This window comes from Tetrahymena thermophila, assembly GCF_000189635.1.
Source record: "Tetrahymena thermophila SB210 genomic scaffold scf_8254548, whole genome shotgun sequence".
NCBI lineage: Eukaryota > Ciliophora > Oligohymenophorea > Hymenostomatida > Tetrahymenidae > Tetrahymena > Tetrahymena thermophila.
Genome location: NW_002476319.1, coordinates 227,349 through 249,364, shown reverse-complemented (window position 1 = coordinate 249,364; position 22,016 = coordinate 227,349). Strand labels below are relative to the sequence as shown.

Here is a 22,016-nt window from a genome sequence, read left to right as displayed (position 1 = left end):
ATTGAAATCATCTATATACTTTATAATTTTATAAGATTTAGTTAGTTATGAGATAGATTGATATTTAGGTAGGTATTTTTGTTGGTAAGTAGTTGTATAGATGGATGGATATTTATTAATATATTTAGTATAGAATACATTTATATCCTTATAAAATTATAAGCATATAACTTTAATGCACTTTTTTTGTATTTTTATTCTTATTTTACTTAAAACTTTATTTATATTTACCATATTATTTATTCTTCAGAAGGAAAAATTCAGCCAAACCATATTATTAAGGTTATTTGTATTATTATTCTTAAGATATGATGATTGTCCTTAATTGTTTATTTTTGTTAATTTTAAGGCTGGCTTTTTACGCCATATTAGCTCAAAAATCATCTTTAATTTATTTCTATTGTTAATTATTATTGTGTCTATGACTAAGTTTAGCATAATTGATAATGTACAGGCAGCGGTATTTTTTTTATATAGTAAGCTACTATAAAAAATTATTGGTAGGATTTACTAATTATTGTTGTATATGTATGTATGTATGTTTGTTTGTTTTTTTGAGAGAATAAAAAAATAATTAATATTTTAGCTAAATAAATTAGTTTCAATCATCGTCATTCATTCATTCACTCATTGTGGTTGTTCTTTATTTATTTATTGATTGAGTGATATTTCAATTAAAAATAGGTAAAAATACTAAGTTTTTTATAATAAAAGCAAAATTTTACCTAATTTATTTAAAAAATAATCTTGAATTTTTCATCTGAATTTTAAAATACTTTCTGGATTGCTTGGAGCTTTTGTGTATTTATAATTATTGTTATTATTATAATTTACAGAATAATTTTAAATATTTTATTGTCCGGGATATTAGTGGCTGTAATTATTGCTGCCAGTGCTATTACGATTTTTATTAAAATATGTATTTCCATTACTGTGCACGCTGCTTACACTAGATTGGTTTTAATTTTATGGATTATTATTACTGATACTTAGCGTTGAGTATGCGTTAGTTAATTCTAAACTATCTATTTAATCTCTTTCATTTACGACTCCAACAGAGAATCCAATATTTTATGATTGTTAACTTTATGAAGAATCAGATGATGATATTGTTTGTCCTGTGAGAGAATCGTCGAAAAAATTTAATTTTTTTGATATTTGTTGCATTTCGCTAGAATCAAGATATCTTCTCACAAATTTTTTGGACTTTTTAGGAGGATGAAACCAAGAATTTTTTTATTCTAACTGCTCTAATTATCTTGCAGGCGGTGTAATGTAACTATCAGCGCTGCCAAATTCTACTCGAGAAATAGCTGGCTCAAAATGATGTATATAATTATCAGTAGCAATTTAATAGGTAGTATTGCTTCGTTAGGTTTATTGAGTACTGTTTCTCTGGTAGCAGCTTTCGACTGAGTCTCTTTGGTTCATTTGATTCTTAACACTTTAAGCAATTCAATAAGAGCTATCTATCTATGTGTGTTGTTTATTTACTCTTCTTTACTTGCTATTATTGCCCTCTATCTCTTTTGATGGTTTTTGTTTTAATTGAGTTTAATAATTTTTAGTTTTAAGTTTTTTATGTGATGAGTATTAACCCTTTTTTTCTGACTTTTGTTTGCGAAATTTATTAATAATATAAACTAAGCCTTATTAATTTTATTTATTATTTTTTATTTTTAGAATTAAAATTTAATGTTTTCCTAAATATATTAATTTATTTATTAATTAATTATTCAATATCAATAACCCAATTTATTAATTAATCAATTTAATAAATAACTAATTATTCAATATGTGTTTGGCGGATATCGCGCAATTATAAATTTATAATTATTTATTTTATTTTCTGAGCAAGTGCAGCCAATATTCAAGAAACAACTACTTATTCTTTAATTCAATTAATTCACTCATTCATTCATTTCTTAATAAAAACTAATAATTTAATAGATATCTCCCCGCTTGCTTTAATTAATTTTAACGTATATTTATTTTTTGGCTAGCTAGCTATTTGATTGTCTTCTTTATTAAATTCATGCATTAGTAAATAAATATCTTGTTTTTACTTGCGTCAAAAGATGTATTTATTTTTTTATTAATTAATTTCTTTTCCTTTTAATTTAATTTATATCAGTAAATTTATTTATTGCTGTTTAGCTATTTTCTTTCATTTTTCATATCTTTCTCTACTACTAACAAAACAAAGAAAAATTTTAATTTTGGTCATTTCTTTCATTAAAAATCTTATTAATAATGAATTCGGACCAAATATTTAATAAAAATTATAATTAAATATTTATGAATTTAAAGAGAGAGAACAGATGATTAACTTTAAAAAAATATTATCAATATAAAATTAATTCTAAAGCAAAATCTACTATAGAAATATCTTTTATAAACAAGCGCTGAATATTTCATCACTCTAACTAATAAATACACATTATCACTTGTTAAGAATTTAGAATTCATTTATTTTTCTGATTAAGTAGACCGATAAATATTTTTATTTATTTCATTTATTAAATTCTGTTATTTTAAGTACAAATTAAAGTATTTAAAATTATTATTCAATTTTAATTTATTTCAACACACATAATTAATTAAATAATTTTATGAATAAACTTTATTAAATTGCTTAATTCAATTAACTAAAAAACAAATATTAAATAAAAAGCAAACAAAAATCTTTAAATTTATTTAATTTTTTAAATTTTCTAGTTCAAATTTTTAATAATTTTTTTTTTTATTTTGTTAAAATTTTATATTATATACAAGATTTTTATTAATCATTTTTTTACACTCATTCAATCACTGTAGTACGAGTATTCGGATTCTTCTGCCTCCTATTACTTATTCTATTGATTATTGTTTAAGTTATTTTTCATCATACTAGTTTCTTTAGCAATGTCTATGGTATCTTACCTTTTACGAGTTTAAATTTACTGTTATGCTTAGTTCTATTATTAATTGTTTTGTTAAGGCTATTGCTGAGGTGCTTAGTTAGGTTATCCGAATTTAGCTGTTGTATTAAAATTATTTTGAGTTGCTTAGCCTTAGTTTTAAATTTATTGTTGGGGCTCTAAATTGCTTTTATTTGCTTGTTATATTTGATTTTGCTAGTTTTTTATCTAAGATTATTATTAAGGCAATTAACTTGATTACCCAAAATTAGCTGTTTTGCTAAGATCATTTTTAACCACTTAACCTTAACTGTTATTTTACTATGAAGCTGGTAAGTTATTTTTATTTATTTATTGTTACTGTATAGGTTTTTGATTGCTTTTTTCATCTTCCTCATCACTGTAATATGAATACTCGCTTTCTTCATCTTATTTTTTTGGCTATGCTTATTATGTTTACTGCTATTAAACAGCAGGTTTTGATTATACATTTTAATTTTATTTAATTTAGGATTGCGGTTACTACTCCTGCTGCTTTACTTAAGAGCCTGTGCTTTATTAGCCTTATTTTTAATTATTGTTCTATAAAGGATTAGCTACATTAACATTTGATAATTAACTTTGTTGAGTAGGTTTAGTCTATTAAACTTTAGTCTTAGGTTCTGATTCATATTCTGACTCTTCCTCATATTCAGACTGCTATTAAGCTTTATTTTATGCTTAAGATTATAATTGTTATTATTGAACAGGCTAAGAAGGCTTTATTTAACTTTAGTTTTAAGAAACATTGCTATTTTATTGCACATTTTGACTTTGCAACGTCTGAGCTTTGTTTTATACTTAGGTTTGTTACTAGATAGGCTAAACTTGTTTTATTTAACTTTAATTCTATTAAATATTACTATTTTATTGCATATTTGAGTTTTGTTATTAACTTGTAGCTTATTATTATTAAATTTATTTCTAACTATTATCCTAAACGACAGAATTATTTTGTTTAACCTAACTTTCTTAAACTTAGTTTTATTTTTAAGCTTCTTGCTTAGGAGGAATAACTGATGGAGCTTTCTACTTAGATTTTTCTTCTTCTTCTGACTCCTCTTCATACTCAGATTCATTTTTTTGTTATTAAGCTTTATTTTACATCTAAGATTGTTATAGCTTATCTTTACTTTAATTTTACTCTTTATTACTATTTGCTTGTTAGTTTGAGCTTTATTGTTATACTTGCTATTAGTTTTTATTGATTTAACTATCATTTTAGCCTTATTAAATATTTTATTTTTTATCATTGTCTTAAATATTAGATCCATTTTATTTAACTTAGCTTCCTTAAGCTTAAATTTACTTTTAATCTTCTTACTTAGGAAGATTTACTTATGATGTTTTCTACCCAGATTCAGATTCCTTTTACGAAGGCGGTTGTTGAAGTTTACTTTAAGCTTAGTTTTAAACTGTATTGCTGCCATTTGATTATTAGCTTGATGTTTATTATTATTGTTAAGCTTATTATTAATTTTTACTATTTTAGTTTTCATTCTAATTCTATTAAGATTTCAGTTTGCTATCATTTTCTAAAACAACTTTTCCTTAAACTTGATTTTATTTTTAATCTTCTAAATTAGGTGGGTTTGATTATTATTATTTCTTAGCAGCTTCTGTTTCTTTTTCTTTTTACGTTTATGCTTATGATTATATAGATTGAGATGGCTGATCTTATTAGATTTTATTTTAAGTGATATTACTATTTTATTATAAGTTAGAACTTTATTAGCCTTGCTGTAAGTTTTTACTATTTTAGATGTCATTATGGTTTTATTAAGAAGACTTCAATTTGTTATCATTGTCTTAAGTAGCTGAACTATTTTATTTAATTTAACTTCCATCAGTGTGACCTTATTTTTAAGCTTCTTACTGAGCAGGCTTAGCCTGTTACTGTTTCACGGCTTCAATTTCATTTTCTGATTCCTCTTCTTCATATTCAGATTAATTTTATTATTTCTAGTTTTTATTTTAAACTTGGGCTTGTTATTAAATTGGCTATGAAGACTTCATTTAATTTTAATTTTAAGCTATTTAACTATTTTATTATGAGTTTTATTTTTATATTTCTTCGTTCTTTTAAACATTTTAACTTTGTTATGGTAATTAAATTTATGAATTTTAGTTTTTTACTGCAGAATGTTATTGAATTTATTGGTCATGCTTCTCTAAAGGCTACGAAATTTAATTGTGTTAGCTTTATTGATTATCTTTTTAATTATTTTAGGTAAGATTACCATTTTAAGGCTATACTTTTATTTAAGTATTTGCTTGACTATTTGGTTATACATTACTGTTAGATTAATTATTATTTTATATTTGAGTTTTCTATTACTTTTAATTTAAATCTTCTTCTGCTTCAGATTCTTCATATTCAGACTCTTCTTCATTTTATTAATGTTTATTAGGGATGTTTTATTTAGGTTACTATTAAATTTGCTTTTAAGATGAGGATAGTTATCCATTATTTTGAGGTAAAATTTATTATTACTCAGGTTTTGAAGGATTTTATGAATGTTGATTAACCTTAGATTATTCTAGCTTATTCTATTCATTGTTATTTTTGATCTCAGGTGATTTCTATTATGATGCTAATTCTTCTGTTTGCAATTTAACTTCGCTTTATTTAGATTAATTTTCTAACGAAGTATTATTTTATTTTAGCAAACTTTTTACAGCAGAGTTTTTTTGAATTTCTTAATTTTATGAACTATTAGTTTTATTTTCTTACTAAGCTACTGTTTTATCAAGATGTTTTTATTAGTCAACTTAGTTTTTCTAAAAAGTTATTTTTTATTAACTTTCACTTTCTGATTCATCATATTCAGACTCTTCTTAATTTTGTTATGGTTTTTATTAGTTTTGTTAGTTGGCTGTTTAGTTTACATTTTTCTAAATTACTTGCTCTTTATGAGATTGATTATCTTATTATAATTTTTTTTCTTATTTAGTTTCTGACTTACTCTGTTACTCGATAGCAGGCTAACTTTATTAATCAGCTACAGATTTTTGTTTTTCCAAAACTTATCCTTATTTTATTTGCGAATTTTATACTTAATTTTGTTAATTAGTTGCTTTCTCTAAGGCTTTCTGTGACTAAATTTAGTGTTAGACTTAATCTTAGTTTTATATTGTAGCTTGATTTTACTATGGATTAACTTACTAAGTACTTTTTTTAGCATTTTAATCTTATGCTTCGCTATTACTAGCATTCTTTTGCTATTGTTAAACATCTTTTTCTAGTTGCTATTTAGGTTATTCTTAACTTTTCTATTATTATTATTATTATTATTATTATTAAACAGCTGTTTAATCGGGTTAACTTTTTTAACCTTAGCTTTAATTAAGATTCTAAGTATTCTAATTTTAAAAGTTTGGTTATTTCTAATCAACTTTTTAAGATTAAGCAACTTAATCTTATTATGATTTTAGTTAATCTTTTTACTATATTACAGGCTCTAATTTTTATTAGGTTGAATTCTTTTATACTTTAGATTGTTCTATTTATTTTTATTAAACATTTTTAATAGGTTCTTCTTCAGATTCTTCTTCATACTCAGATTCTTATTTATTTTACTATACCTAAGGATCTTTTTTCTAGCTCTAAGATTATTGAACCTAAGTTTAATTCTAGTTATTGTTCTTCTCTTATGAATTTTTTATGTTTGAATTTTCTTATTTAACTTGCTACTAATTTTTAACAATTTCATGTTGTGTTTATTAAGGTTTAGAAGCTGGTTGCTAAAACTAAGATGTTTAAGGCTATTTTTCATTTTATTTTTGTTCATTTTACACCTATCCATTTTATTAGCTGCTCTATTTTTTTAATTCCTATTTCACAATAGAATTTTAAGACTAAGGTTGTTACTTAATTTTATTTTATTCAGTCTCTTATTCAGATTCTTCATATTCTGATTCCTCTTGATTTTATTAAGATTTTATTGTAGGTTATTATGCTTAAGTTTTTTATACTTGAGTTTGATTTTAGCTAGTTTATTTATTTTTACTAGCATCTTAATTATTTGATTATTATTATTATTTTAATGCCTGCTATTATGCTTAATTAGTTTGTTTTTAATTTTAGGGTTATTCAGTTTCATATTCGGACTCCTCATATTCTGATTCATTCTGTTTTTATTAGGTTTTAACAACAGGTTATTATGTTTAAGCTTTTTAGGTTTAAGATTAATTTTTGTTTTAGTTATTTTATTTTTCTTAACTTTGTAAATCATTTTATTTAATTTCTTCTTATTTAGGTTATTGTTACTAAACCTAAGAAGATTATTGTGAAGAAGATACCTTCTATTTATATTCTTCAGTTTATGAGTCTTTTTATTATGATTTTACAAGAGGCTGTTATTCTTAGTTATTTTGTGTTTGAGATTTATTTTCGCTGTGATTTATTTATTTCTCCGGGACTACAACTTTATTTTACTATGCTTAGTCTTATTTAGTTTTCTATTATGCTTAATTTTATTATTATTAAGGAGCTTTCTATTCAGTTTCATATTCAGATTCTTCATACTCAGATGCTTCTTATTTTTTTTATTGATGATTAGCAGGTTTTTATGCTTGAGTACTAGTTACTTGATTCTATTTCTAGCCATTTTATTTATTTACATCCTAATCATATTTTTGCTAATTAAATTCTTATTTCTCCTAAGATTTTTAATTTGGTTATTTTTAATTTGTCTTTTCACTTTATTATTCCTAAACTTGATATTCAAATTATTCTTACTATTTTTATTACTTAATAGTAGGTTATTGCACTTACGATTATTAAACTTATGCCTAATTTTTGCTATTTTAACTTTATGCAGCTTATTAATCTTATTTTATTTAAGATTTTTGAGCTTGAGATGGCTGTTATTATTGCTTTTATTCAGTTTCATATTCAGATTCTTCATATTCTGATTCTTCTTACTTCTATTAAGGCTTATTAGAGGTTGGCTATGTTTATGCTTATGTTTTTTGTGATTAATTTTAATTTTAACTTGAAGAATTTTATTTTTTTATAGCTTGTTCATTTTTTCCTTCAACAGTATCTCTGCTGGATGGTGCTTTTTATACTTGAGTAGATTATTTACTTTCAGGCTTTTAGCTTTGATCCTATTCAGATTGTTGATTTCCATTATGGGGTTTTGACTAATTTTATTGTTAAGACTATTATTTTTCAACTTAAGGAACATTATTTTAACTTTATTGAGGTTAAGTAAACTACTTTTCGGCTGATTATTGCTATTATAGCTTTAGGTCTTTTTGTTAATTTTATTTATTGCTGCTTCTTACATTCACTGTTTCTGAATCATATGAAACATCTTTTTCTTATTTAGTCTATTATTTTGGTGAATCAACATTTTATTTTTGTGGAGTTACCTCATTTTAATAAGGAGTTTATTTATTTGAAAATTAGTTTGTAGAATTTGTATCTGCTTATTGGTTTTTTTAGGTATTTTAATTTTACTATTCGACTGAACTTGTTTGTTTAGATTTTGAATTTTTTTCTAAGTTATTAGGTTTTTTGATAGGAGCTGTTTCAGAATAATATTCACACTAATCAGCTTCGCTTTATTAATCTGAAAATTTGCTTGATTATTTTTGAGTAGAATTTTATTTTTCAAGGACTTAAGAATTCTATTATTAATTTTAAGTTTGAGATGATTATTTTTTAACAAAAGATTTATTTTCTAAAACTGCATCTTAATCATCTACCTCATCTTTGTGTTATTTCGCAAAAGCTTCTTTAGTTCTTGATTGAGAATCAGATTTATTCTAGCTCTAACGATTTTCAGCAAACGTAAAATCACTTTATTCTGTGTTTAAATTCTTAGTGCTCTGCTTTGAGTATTGTTAGTTTTACTATCTTGTTTGTGGTGATTGTCTCTAGCTAGAATGTTTTGATGAATTTTTACTCTATTCTCTTTTCATGTCAGTTGTTTTGGATAAATTTATTTTTTGTTATTAACCATTTCTTGTATTGCTTCTTGATCTATAAAAGGATTAGTTTAGATGTCTTTGATTGCTTATTTAGCTCTCTCTGTCATTATAAAAGCCACTTGTTTAGCTTTTTCTAATAATTTCTTAAATTGAAGCGGAGCCCCTTCTACTTTTGTTGTTAATTTTTTAAGAATTGTTTCTAGACATATTATTCTAGGGTTATGCTTCTATTGATGATAAATCGTGGTTATAAATTTTTTCAATCTCTTTAATTTTATTTTAGGCATTATTTTTTCTTTTTAACTTTCTTTTGCTGAATGGTGAAGATTTACCACTACTTTACTGTGCAAGTGATGAAGATCTTCCGCTTTTAACTTAATTATTATAAGTATATATCTATTCAAAATAAGGTTTTAAACCAGGATGCTTATTACTTCCTTCTCTTTAAGTCCTTTAGCTAGATAAAAAAAATCTTATATTGAATTAATTTTATTAATATTTTACTTAGAATAACTTTATATATCTTCAGGGATGCTTCCTTAAATGCTTGAGTTGTTTCTAGATATAATTTCATGGATTGATGAATATTAAGGAGATACTCTGTTTTAGTTTACTGAGTTTGTATGTTCTTTTAAAGGAGAGTCTATATAATAGAATTAAAATTGAATTATTATATTTATTTATGATAAAAATAATCTTTTAATTTACTCTTAGAAATTTGACTCTATTCAACATATTCTAAGAAAGAATTATTCTTTGTAAGATTTTTTGTACTTTGTTTGTTAGAATTGTTGGTGATATTTTTTTATGAGTTTTTAGTATCGCTTCCGCTATTTAAGACACTACTATAATTTTTATTTGGTAAAGGTGAAATGGATCTAACTTTAGGCCTGTAACTTAAACTCTCTTCATTAATTGCTCTTTATGTGTATTTCTAAATATTTTTATAGTTTATTTATCCTTCTCCTTAATCTAAGTAAGAGCTATTGAAATCATTCTGGTTTTTTGGTTTTTTCTTTTCTGAATATAATATTTAACTATTATTATAATTTATTGAGTCATTTAATGAGTCCTTAGGAAGGTTTTATTTAGATTAAATCGGTGAAAGCTACCTTTTAATATACTTAGGGTTTTAAGGAGTTTAATTGTAAGAGTTTTCATTTTTTTTAATATATATATCACTGCTATGAATATCTAATCTATTTTGATTTCTAAGCAATTATTCCTGATTCATTTAGTAAATTTCTATTTTTCTCTTTAATTTTCTTTTAAATGGAGATTAGTTACTTTAATTGGCAGAGAATGGTTGGCTTTCTCCATCTGTTTCACTAGATGTTTTCTCACCTAAGATCTTCACTTTTAAATTTAGCTTCTCTTACGAATTGCTATTACTGTTTATTACAAAATACTCTGAACCATCTTCTTCTCTTTGTATTTTTAGCACTCCTTTTTCAGGGACACCATTTACCTAAGTAGAACTTTCTTATTCTGAATGTAGGTCTGCCTAACTTGGTTTTTAAATTTCTACCTTCCATGTATTTAATTTAGGTAACAAAACTGATTAAGTTTAATCGTATTTTTTGTTGCTTCTTGCAGGTGTATTGTAAAGAAAATTGTTTTTTGGAAGCTTGTTATAATCAAGGCTTCTTTTAACGCTTAGAGGATTTGCTGCTGGATTCTAATAAAATGGCAGGCCATTTATGTGATTGCTTTAGCTCCTAAGCTTTTTGACCCCTGAAAACTCAGATGGATTACTTTTATTGCTCTTTGAAGTTGGGAAATGTGGTAAAAAGGTGCTATTGTTATTTTTTAAATTTAAATCGTTGTCATCCTCATCTAAAAATGCACTTTTATTTATTTTATTATTGTAAACTTCATCTTTTTATGAGTCATATTCTGAATCTTAATTATTATCTGTTTTTATTCTTCTCGAAGGTTATACATAGTACTATTCTGTTCCATTAAGTGGATGTTTACTTTATTGCATATCTTATTCAGTTTTCATTCTTTCGTTTTTTACTTCTTTGACTTTTTAATCGTGATATTCAATCGATGAAAATCTCTTTATATTTTCCATATTTTGTTTCACTTCAATAGCTATATTTTATTCAAAATTCTACGATTCGGTATATCTCTCAGCTTCTTCAGGAAATCTTTTCATAAATTTTTTTTTGTTAACTGTCATAGCAAGAAGACAGCGTTTTCTGAGTTCTTCATTTGCTTTTGAGAGAGCAAAGTCAAAAAATCCAATATACTCATCCTTTTCTCTTTTCTTTTCCTTTAGATGATCTAGTACTTCGTAATATTTTTGAATATGAGCTTATTCTGTTTTTTTATTTGCACTCATATTTTATAATAAAGACTTCTCTTTTTGTAAAACAGATCTATACTTTCTAATAAGCTACTCCTATTGAGCTGCATTTTGCATATTCTACTACATTTATAGCTAGTTTTATTGACTTACTTGCTACAGAATTTCCTAAAGTCGCTAAAATTCCTCTTCTGCATTTATTATCTTTTCTTAATACTCCATAATTTAATTCTCAGTTTTTAAAAACTTGATTGTCAATTGTTCATGTATTTTTTTAGCTGTTTCCAAGTTTTCTTATTCTTATGATAATATCTATATTGTAAACTGCTCTGTATCTCTATGAGTGTCAGATATTAAAGATTACTTTTTATGGACATTAATTGACTATTTAATTGATTTGATTTCCATTTCTTCTAACACTATTCGTTACTTTAATCTATCTATTTCCCTAAGGTTATCCTAATAGTTAGTTGCATTTGGAACTTGCTAATCAAGCTATTGAATTTCTTTTTCTTATTTATAAATTTCCTTTTCGTTCAAATCAATGACTTCGTTAAGCTTCTAAAGTAATTCATTCGAAACGTCATTCTTATAAGTAGAGCTATTGTTGAATTTTGAATTGAAGTCTTCTCCCTTTTTGTATTACTTAATTAAATTTTCCTATTTTACACTATAAATACTATTAATTAAGCTCAATTAGCTAATCATCTCATTCCTATCTTGATTGATTTCTAAAAAAAATTTTTCATCTCTATTCGAATTAGATAAGTGCCTATCAACAGTGTCTATGAGTTGCCATGCTTTGCTTACTAATTTTATTATTATTTAATTTAAATTTGTTTACTTTTATTGTGTAGTTTTTATCCATTTATTTTTTATTTGTAAACAAACAAAAAAATAAAAGGCTATCAATCAATCAAACGTATCAGATGAATATAAAAATAGGTATATATAATTTTTTTACGCTAATCCTCTACAATATTTGATTACTTCTTCTAACTATAAAACTGAGTATCTAAGTATTTTAACAGTAACTTTAATATCTAAATAGATTCAACTAAAATAAAAGAACATATCTAAATAAAATAAGTTTTAGTTATACTTGCCACTGGACGAGGAGATTTACCGAGTCTATAATTATTACTGTTGTTGTTTTGAAAAAGATTCTATCTCATAAACTCTTTGCCTATTAATTAAAGTTTATATTAATTTTTTATGCAAACATTTCTTTCTCTTAATTTACCCAATCGCACTAAAATTAATTAAATAATCAGCAAGAAAAACAAAAAAAACAAAATAAATAAATAACAATAATCAAAAAGCAAATATTAGGTAAATGTTAAGCAATATAAGTTTTTGTTTACTCATATTCGATTGATCATCTGATTTTTTTTCTAAATTAGAAGCTGCTCTACCAGTGCGATCAATAATAATATAGCTTTAAACGTTGAAAATTAATTATGAAGGGTAAAATTTTTAATAAAATTTCGAAGAACAAATAAGCCAAATTAATTACTTCGAGATAAAATCCATCAAAACTGCTTCGTCTAGTGTACTTATTTATTTATGTTTAGCCTTTTTCTTAAGTTATAACTTACTATATTTTAGTTTCTCTATATTGTGCTTTTTTTAACCAAATTTATTAAATTTTTTTATTACTAAATAATTACTTCGTATATTTTCCCTCTCGCAATAGAAATTCGATCCTTAATAATTACAAATATATATTGAGAATGACTTTATTTTATAATAATATTATATGAATATTTTTGTTGTTTTCCTTTAAAAAATTCAATTTATAATTGCTTACTTAATTTCGAAATTAGGAAATATAAATTTGATAAACAAGAAAATATTTACAAGCTAATGAAGAAAATTAATAATTTAGCTTACATATTTAATAATCTAAATTGATCAAAAATCAAATATTATTTTTTAACAACTATTTACTTAATTATAAATTTATTGTTAAAATTTAAGAAAGCAGAGCAAGGATCTTCTCATTTTTAAAATAGCTTACAAATATAAATATGTAACTCAATTCTATTAAATAAATATTCTCATAAAAATAATAAATAAATTTTTTTTAATTTTAATTTCAAAAATTAAGAAAATCGTTCTAAACTTATAAAAGATTTTTCTTTTGATAATTTATTAATTTTAAACATTTTTGGATTGTTATTTACAATAAACAACTAGATTAATGAATGCATGCGTTCTTTGAGTATTTAATTATAAAAGTATTAAAATCTTTCATCTAATTTTTTATTGATAGGGTTTTAATTTATTCATTGAATAAAATTGTAACCTAAAAATTAATTTTTAAATTGACAAATATTAAAAACTCAAAACAAGTTGTTTTTAAAATAAATTTAGTACTTTTAAAATAATTAATTTATCCAAAATCTCTCACTATTTAATAATTAAAATAACTCTTTCATTTTCCTAAAACTATAAATACTATGCCAATAGCCATCGCTAAGTTAGAAATCAGACATTTACTGTAAAAATTATAATTAAAATTCAATAAAAAATTTGACAAATAATTTAACTTACTTAGTTAGTTTTTCTTGCAGATATTAATAACCTAAAAATGTGCTCATAATAATAGTTCCTGCTCTCTTTGCAGCAGTCACATAACTAACATAAAGAAGCTCCATTGCTTTGAAGTGAAGCCCTGTAGAAATATTTTCAATAAATGATAAATAACTAAAACTCTTGAAGTTCTATACAAATGCCTCTGTAAATTATTTTTTAGATCTATTTAAATTATAAAATGAATCAATAAATAACTTATCAAAATAAAATATTTTTCAATAAAATAGTTCCTTTAAAATTAAAATTAAAAGACATATTGTGAATGAAATCAATCATTTTTTACAGAAGATATCTCATGAACATCAAAGGGAAACTTATAAAGATTCTTTAAACGAGCAGTAAAAACGAAGGTGTTAGATTCAAATGAAGCATGATATGTTTTTCCTTTGTCGTTGTATAAGTCCTTTTAATATAAATTTAAGGTTAGCTATTTCAAAAAATGATTGAATTTTTAAAATACCAAATCAAGCTAACTATAATCATGAAGAATCCTCCACTTAATTTAAAGTTTTTTCCTAATAAATTGAATCTATAATAGTTTTCTTTATTTAATTCTTTAGTCTTGCTATCAATTTGCTTAATGTATGCGCCTATTAAAATTAAAATGCATCCTACCACCCCCTATAAATAAACAATTCTATTAATTTGCTTCTACTAAAAAATTTATCTACCAAATAACTGGGTACTTCGTCTAAATAAAAATATCCTGTTACTAGCAAAAATAAAGAATTCCAAGAGAGATAAGGAATGCTTGTTGATAGCGGAGCACTTGAATTTAAAGTAAAATTGCTTACTTTTTAAATCTAAAAATAATATTTTACAGATTGACTGACATATAAAAGCATGCTTGGGACCTAATTGTTTATAAAAAAATAGGAATAGAAAATTAATGTGAGATTGTTAAATTTACACTATTTTGAAAATCGATGTTATAAGTATTTGAACGACCATATTATAATTGTATTAAAGCGGAAATGAATTAGTTAGTATGCATGTGAATAATAAGTAAAAGAACCCAAAAAAGTTAGTGATAGCAACACTATCCCAAACAGTAATACCTAAACTCATTCTCTTTTTAACTAAATCTCCGTAGGACTTATTCATGTTAAAAATTGTTAAAATTATTTAAAAGATTTATTTTAATTTTAAATCAAATAAAAATTTTTGTATTCATCTTTACTCCTGCTCCTGTAGAAACAGCAGTAGCGACCCATCCCAATAGCGAGTTCATTAGCAAAAACTATTATATTTTATAAACCTAGATAATATTTTCTTCTTCTATTATTCTGATCTTACCTTCAAAAATAATATAAATTAATTTTTAGATTGTAATACTAAGAAAGGAAACAGATAGATCTTATCAATAAAAACTTATAATGAACAAAAATGTATAGCAATAAATTTTTCATCAAGTTATCCTATGCTAATTAATATCATTCAAATAGAAAAATAAAACTTTGTAGATAAAAACCCCCTTTTATTTTTGAAAATATTTTTTATAAATAAAAAATAAAAAATCATTGAATTAAATGTGTGAAAAAAAAATATTGAGGTGATAAAATAAAATTTGTATTAATTTTAAATCTTGACTTTCAAAATAATTTTATAAACTAATTAAAAATATCCAATACATATTTTACAAGAAAATGCTTATCTTTAATAATAATTATTTTATAAAAAATAATTAATCTAAAATAAAGTAAAATATTAATTTAATTGTAAAATGAAATCTTTAAAAAAATGATAAAATAAACTCTAATTTATGAGAAATATTAGATCTAAATTAATTAATGAATTTTATATATTTTACTTAATTTTAGAACTATTGCTAAAGTAAATTAAAATAATTATTTTATTTTTAATTATTTTAATTTATTGAATTTTTGTTAAATTAATAAAGAGATAAATTTTTTAGTTTCTAATAATTGATTTGAAATGGCATTTCAAAGAATATATATTCATATATAAGTAAATAATAGATATTAGCTTCTTATTACTTTTTATTATTTAAAATTACACTTATTTAGTTACAAACAAATATTTTTTGTAATAATTAATCTATTCATTTTAAGGAGTGGGAAAAGATTTCTTTAATTTTACTTATTTTGAAATTAAAAGTGTATTTATTAATTTATTTGTTTATTTTTTTTAATTTTGAATGCAAATTAGTAACAAAATTTAGTAAAACAACAAAATAGCAAAAATGTTGCTTTGAAAAAAATATTTTTTTATTAAATTTAATATATTTTTATTTGTTTTTTTTCAGAAAATTGTTGTTTTTTATAATATTCTAAATGTTTATATCCCTTTTTTGTGCACAATTTTAATCCTGCTTATTCATATTTATGTAAAATATCAAAAATCAAATAAAATCAAACAATATACTATTAAAAATATTTAAAAAAAATGGCAATTTACTGTCGCGATGGGTCTTTATGCTGTCATTTTTATAAAGCGGCGATAACTAATAATTTGTATAATGTCTATCTCGGTTAAATCAATAGCTGTTCAAAAAATATGAGCGGGGGAAGTACTTTAAAGCAACAATTTAATTGGCTAGTTTATGGGGAGAATAGATTTAAGCTCAAAAATTCGATCCACACAAGATCTGCAATCTGATTGGATAATTTGATTAAAAATCGGATTTTTGGGGATATTGAAATATAAGAAAAGGATTCTTCAAATTAATATAATTCAAAAACAAATAAAAATTAACAATCAATAAAAAAAGAGATAATAATAACGATGAGCACAACTGGTAAAGGAGGTAAAGCTAAAGGTAAAACCGCTTCATCCAAGCAAGTTTCTAGATCCGCTAGAGCTGGTCTTTAATTCCCCGTTGGTAGAATTTCCAGATTCTTGAAGAACGGTAGATACAGTGAAAGAATCGGTACTGGTGCCCCCGTCTACTTGGCCGCTGTCTTAGAATATTTGGCTGCTGAAGTTCTCGAATTGGCTGGTAACGCTGCTAAGGACAACAAGAAGACCAGAATTGTCCCCAGACATATTTTATTAGCTATCAGAAATGATGAAGAATTAAATAAACTCATGGCCAACACAACTATTGCTGATGGTGGTGTCTTACCCAACATCAACCCCATGCTTCTTCCTTCTAAGACAAAGAAGTCCACTGAACCTGAACATTGATTAATTGAAATTAAAACCTATACAAAAAAACTTACTTAATTTATAAACATATATATACTTTTTTGTAAAATAGAGTTTGTGTGTATTCTTTCTAATTAAGCATTTCTAAGCTAATTAGTTAGCTCAAATTAATGAAACCTTCTTCTTGTTTTATGTAAATAAAAAACAATTTAAATTTATTAGACTGACTTAGTCGGAATTAAGTGCAAAAAAAAATAACAAACAAATTAATAAATTATAATTTATTCATTCAAAATTTAAAAAAGATTTTATGGAACTATTTCTTCATTATGACAAAGCAAATAAATGCTAATTTATTTAGAATAAATTTTATTTATTTTACCTCTATCTATCTATTGATTAATCAATCTCAGATACTATTCTGATTAAAAAAGTTTTAATTATATTTCATTTATTTCTACTTTGAATCTTGAAATGAGGAATAATAAATAAACATTGTTAATTAATACTTAAAAATTTAATGAAATTTGTATTTAATAATTGCTCGCTTTTGGGATTAAAGATATTAAAAAGATATACTTGCAAGCATCTTAGATTTAATAAATTGTTTCTCGCCATTGCAAAACGAAATCTAATACAAGAGTTAACCAGAAAAAAAAAAATTTATCAAAAAACAAAAAAAAATTGAATAACGTAAATTAAAAAAGAGGTGATTTAATATTTGATTTCTCAAAAATTTAAAAAGGGCACACAAATCATTAAGCGATAAGGAAAAAATTAGCAATTTAATTAAAATGAGCAATGATAGCCTTGGAAACAGCTCCACTAATTTATAGCATAACTAAAATGAAGATAAAGTCCAATCTGTAAAGAATTTGATAACAAATTTAAAACTTCAATTAGAATAGGTAAATTAAATTATTTAATTTTAGTTATTAACTATAGAAATTATTCTATGCATTTATAAATTCTTTAATAACAGGAGAAAATGCTTAGACAAGAGGATTTACAGCTGTTGTAAGAAGAGCAATCGAAATTTAAAGAATCAGAAAATACAATTATATAACTTTAGGAATCAATTTAGCGCTAAAATATATAAATTGAATAGTTGGAATATAAAAATGAAGCTCTATAACGCAAAGTGGATGAGCTACTAATCTAAGTTAATTAGAAAGTAAAAAACTATTTTTCAATTTAAAAACATTAAAAATATTAAAAACAATATTTTTAATGTTTCTTCCAAAAAAAATTCAATAGAAAAATAATGCTGGAGGTATTTTTAGTGGTATTTTTAATGGCAAGTAAAAATAAATGATGGAACAGCTGCAAAGCTAACTTTAGCAGTGTGAAGAAGAGTTGTAAATTAAAACTGAAGAAACAGGTAAGTTTTAAAAACATTTATTGAAATAAAACTTTATTAAGAGTTGTTAGTCAATGTCTTATAATTTATTTATTATAATTTACTTAGAAAGATTGCACGAACATTTATATGAACTGAAAAAAGAATTAAATAGCAAAATTGAGTAGTTAAATGGGTCTATAGAGTAATATAAGTAAGTTAGTGAATAGCAATTGTAGTAAATTAAAAAGCAAGAACAAAAAGAAGTTGACTTTAAAAAATCTATTGATGGACTTCATAATGCAAAAAAAATAATTGAAAAAGAATTAGAAAACGCCATCAAAGATCTATAAAACCTTAAGGTTTAATACTCTTCTGATACTAGTTCGCTTAATAGAGTTATTGGAATATAAAAAGAGCTTCTTGACATCAAAATTCCTTCATTTAAAAAATAAACATAGAATTATGATAGTCTCATAAACATGGATAATGAGAAACCACAACAGTAAATAACCCTTAAAGTAAACAATAAACATTTAAATATTTTATAATTTAAAAAAAAAACGAGCTTGAATGGATTTTTAAAGTAAAATAAAATGCTAAAAAATAAAAATTATTATTTTTATCAAGGAAAAAGAAAGAGAAGTATTTAAAATGTTCAACGCCTAAAGAGACAGTATTAAAAAATAGTATGGAAACCTATTTACTATTTTTGAGCAAAAAATAAATACACTTTTGTCAAATATTGAAAGCTCTTCTAACACAACAAGCACACCTCAAAGCACATTCACTAAATACAAAGATTCTGCTTCAATTTTTAATTATAAAATAAATAGTTTGAGGGAAGGTTTAAACAGTATTTTTGCTTGTATTGATAAGATAATCTCATTAGAGTATTAAATATCTACAGCAAAGCAACAAAATTAAACAATAGAATAAATTGAATTAGTTGAAAAGTAAGACAATCAGAAAATAATGCTACTTGAGAGATTAGAAGAATCAAAAAATTTAGTCACTACTTTTTTAAGTGATATGTAATGCTATTTAAATGAAGAAATGACTCTTTTTAATATACTTCCATCTTAGCTACTGCAAACATACTAAGAATTAATTGCTAGTATTAAAGATATAGAGCTTATTTAAAACTATTACATTTAAACATTATAATCCCTTGTAGTGTTTAACATAAATGATGCTTAGTAATTCTCATATCTTAGAGACAACTATAAAAACAAACAAAATTCCAAGGATGAGCTGGCATAAATAAGCAATAAGTTATTTGCTAAATTAAATGTTTTGTTCAGTTTGTTTAAAAAAAAGTCTTCATAAGAAAACGAAATAGTTGAATAAATAATAGCTCTTTCAAAAGAATAGCACCAATAAAAAGGCGAATAAGACTATTTATCTCATAACAGATAAAATATATCTTACAAATTCTAATTGACATCTCCTAATGCCTTAATAAATGAGAATTTAACTTTAAGTACAAGTTTAGATGCTTTAAGGGTATCATTAATTGAGATCAAAGATTTGTTCTTTAACTTCTTAAATGATTTTAACTTCAAAGATTCATTTATTTTGGAGTAGTTTAAGTATATTTTTTGATCAATGAAAAATTTGTAAATATTTATTTGTTGTTTAAAGATAATAGGATTTAATCAGAGTAGTTGATGATTATATAAATAAAATCAATAAATCTATAGATATTCATTGCGTACTTAGCAATTAGACATAAATCAAAGTAAATTGATTGAAAATACGATTAAAATTTACTATTAATTTTATTATCTCTAAGGAAATGAGTGACAAAATTTATGATCAAAGTGAGTAAATTAAAAGTTTACATACTGCAATAGATGACTAGAATAGTAATTTAAAGAGTTTAAATAATAGTAAAGCTAAGGTAGAGGAAATCTTATAAATTAAGATAAAAATATTAGATGAAATCAAAGAATATCTTTAGAAATAGATGAAAAATGAAAATGAAAGCAATAATAATTTAGAATACATTCTAAATTTAGTTGATTAAGAAAAGGGTACAGTATTTTATTAAAAAAATCTTATATAAATAGAGCAAGCATAAAGCAAGGCTAGAATATAAGATAAAGTAAATATGGAGAAATTCTTAAAAGAAGTTACAAATAACGTAGCACCATTAGAGAAACTTTTATCAGATGAAAAGTTAAATAATGAAAATGAAAAAAAGGCATTAACTGTTTTCGAAAAAAGTAGAGAAAAATTGATTTCTTTGCTCTACTAAGTAATTTAAATAAAACTATTTTTATCATTGAATTTAATTTATTTTTTAGAATAATTAATTAGAAAAAAGGGCTAAGGATACTGCAGCTAAAGTAGATGAGAAAGATTAAAAGATAAAAAAATACTAAACAGAAATAAACGAGTATAAATCTTAAATAGATAAGCTTAAAATTAACTCTGCATCATCTTCATCAAATGATAATAATAATACAACTGCTGCAACTGCAAATAATCTTATTGATTTATTATGATTTGGTTTAATATATTTATTTTATTTGTAACTGTAATTAATAAATATACTCTATAATTTTAACAAAGTGGTTCATACAAAACATAATTTGTCAATTTATAATTTATTTAAAAATTATAAAATAAAAATTTATGCTTGGACTTCTAATTATCTAATTTGATAATTAATTTTTTTAAAAGCTTTTAGTCAGATATGCTCATCTATATTTTTACCCTAGTAAATATTTGGATATACAAGTAAATACGTATTCTATATAAATAAAAATATTTTGAAATAAAGAAAATGAACAAGTAAATATCTTTTAAAAATTATTTACTCATTTATATGCAAATAAATAGAAGAATAAAGTGAAAAAGATAAGAGATCAAAACATTCAACCATATGGCATCGTTGGAAGGAGATTTTAGGAAGAAATGAAGTTGTTTATAATTTTTGATTGCACCAAAAACCAATTAAAAATAAAAAATATAATACAAGTAACCTTTAGAACTATACAATAAAGCACTTCTAATAGTAATTAAAAAAATAAGATAATAATAACCAAATAGAATAATAAAAATTTCGGTAGTAAAGTATCACAAAATTTATAGATAACTTATAGATTAAGGAAAAAAAAAGGATTAAATTTTTAAAGTATGATTTATTTTTTTGTAATAAATTAGATAAAATTAATTAATTCTTTTTTAGATTTATATACATATAATTGAGAATTTTAGACTTTTGGATATTGTATCCTTGATATATATTAATAATTCAAGTACAAAAATAATAATAAAAAAAATATATGTTATTTTCAAGTAAATATTTTATTTAAACTATAATTATTAGGAATTACCCAATCATTTTAGATCTATAAAATAAAATCTCTGTCTGGGTCTTTAAATTTCATATTATTTGTATAATTTATAAAATTATATTTGAAATTTATTACTATTTAATATTAATTTATTGAGAAAATATTTTTTAATTGTTTTTGTTTGTTATTATTTATTAAAAAAAACACCTATATATATTGCAATTTTTTATTATAAAATCAGATGAAATAGAAATTATAAAATTATTTATGTATTATATACACATCAATTTTATTTTGCAAATAATGCTAATTAAATAAACAAATGATAAAAATTTAATATTTTTAACATTTATGAGTAAATTTAAAAAATTAATAAATTACATATTTTACTAATATTCTAAAAATTAACTTTAATAAAAATAGTTCTTTCTAAGTTGAAAATAAAAATAATATCACAAAAAATTGAATTTAAGATA

The 22,016-nt window shown here is 23.2% G+C and overlaps 7 protein-coding genes across 7 annotated transcripts; 3 read left to right on the top strand and 4 right to left on the bottom strand. All coding sequences in view use genetic code 6, as the record gives it.

Annotated features, from left to right (window-relative positions):
- Positions 1-100: 100 nt before the first annotated feature.
- On the top strand, positions 101-658 carry TTHERM_000316529 (transmembrane protein, putative; the record flags this gene model as incomplete). Its single annotated transcript, XM_012798929.1, has 1 exon — positions 101-658. The coding sequence occupies one exon, from the start codon at positions 101-103 to the stop codon at positions 656-658; it is 558 nt and encodes a 185-aa protein (XP_012654383.1).
- Positions 659-756: 98 nt separating this feature from the next.
- Positions 757-1,431, bottom strand: TTHERM_00316520 (hypothetical protein; the record flags this gene model as incomplete). Its single annotated transcript, XM_001021344.1, has 1 exon — positions 757-1,431. The coding sequence occupies one exon, from the start codon at positions 1,429-1,431 to the stop codon at positions 757-759; it is 675 nt and encodes a 224-aa protein (XP_001021344.1).
- An 8,801-nt stretch (positions 1,432-10,232) lies between these two features.
- Positions 10,233-10,841, bottom strand: TTHERM_000316519 (hypothetical protein; the record flags this gene model as incomplete). The annotated part of the gene is made up of 1 exon (XM_012798928.1): positions 10,233-10,841. The coding sequence occupies one exon, from the start codon at positions 10,839-10,841 to the stop codon at positions 10,233-10,235; it is 609 nt and encodes a 202-aa protein (XP_012654382.1).
- Positions 10,842-11,773: 932 nt separating this feature from the next.
- On the bottom strand, positions 11,774-13,085 carry TTHERM_000316518 (hypothetical protein; the record flags this gene model as incomplete). Its single annotated transcript, XM_012798927.1, has 7 exons — positions 11,774-11,823; positions 11,871-11,999; positions 12,155-12,205; positions 12,293-12,376; positions 12,555-12,628; positions 12,707-12,970; positions 13,051-13,085. The coding sequence occupies 7 exons, from the start codon at positions 13,083-13,085 to the stop codon at positions 11,774-11,776; spliced, it is 687 nt and encodes a 228-aa protein (XP_012654381.1).
- Positions 13,086-13,627: 542 nt separating this feature from the next.
- TTHERM_00316510 (EamA-like transporter family protein) lies at positions 13,628-15,019 on the bottom strand (the record flags this gene model as incomplete). The annotated part of the gene is made up of 8 exons (XM_001021343.2): positions 13,628-13,691; positions 13,747-13,950; positions 14,072-14,191; positions 14,249-14,409; positions 14,460-14,556; positions 14,610-14,642; positions 14,699-14,883; positions 14,969-15,019. The coding sequence occupies 8 exons, from the start codon at positions 15,017-15,019 to the stop codon at positions 13,628-13,630; spliced, it is 915 nt and encodes a 304-aa protein (XP_001021343.2).
- A 1,514-nt stretch (positions 15,020-16,533) lies between these two features.
- On the top strand, positions 16,534-16,935 carry TTHERM_00316500 (histone H2B.1; the record flags this gene model as incomplete). The annotated part of the gene is made up of 1 exon (XM_001021342.3): positions 16,534-16,935. One exon carries the CDS (start codon positions 16,534-16,536, stop codon positions 16,933-16,935), a length of 402 nt encoding a protein of 133 aa, XP_001021342.1.
- A 755-nt stretch (positions 16,936-17,690) lies between these two features.
- On the top strand, positions 17,691-20,745 carry TTHERM_00316490 (hypothetical protein; the record flags this gene model as incomplete). The annotated part of the gene is made up of 8 exons (XM_001021341.2): positions 17,691-17,804; positions 17,879-18,070; positions 18,154-18,277; positions 18,365-18,756; positions 18,866-19,827; positions 19,880-19,976; positions 20,031-20,495; positions 20,545-20,745. 8 exons carry the CDS (start codon positions 17,691-17,693, stop codon positions 20,743-20,745), a joined length of 2,547 nt encoding a protein of 848 aa, XP_001021341.2.
- Positions 20,746-22,016: the final 1,271 nt, after the last annotated feature.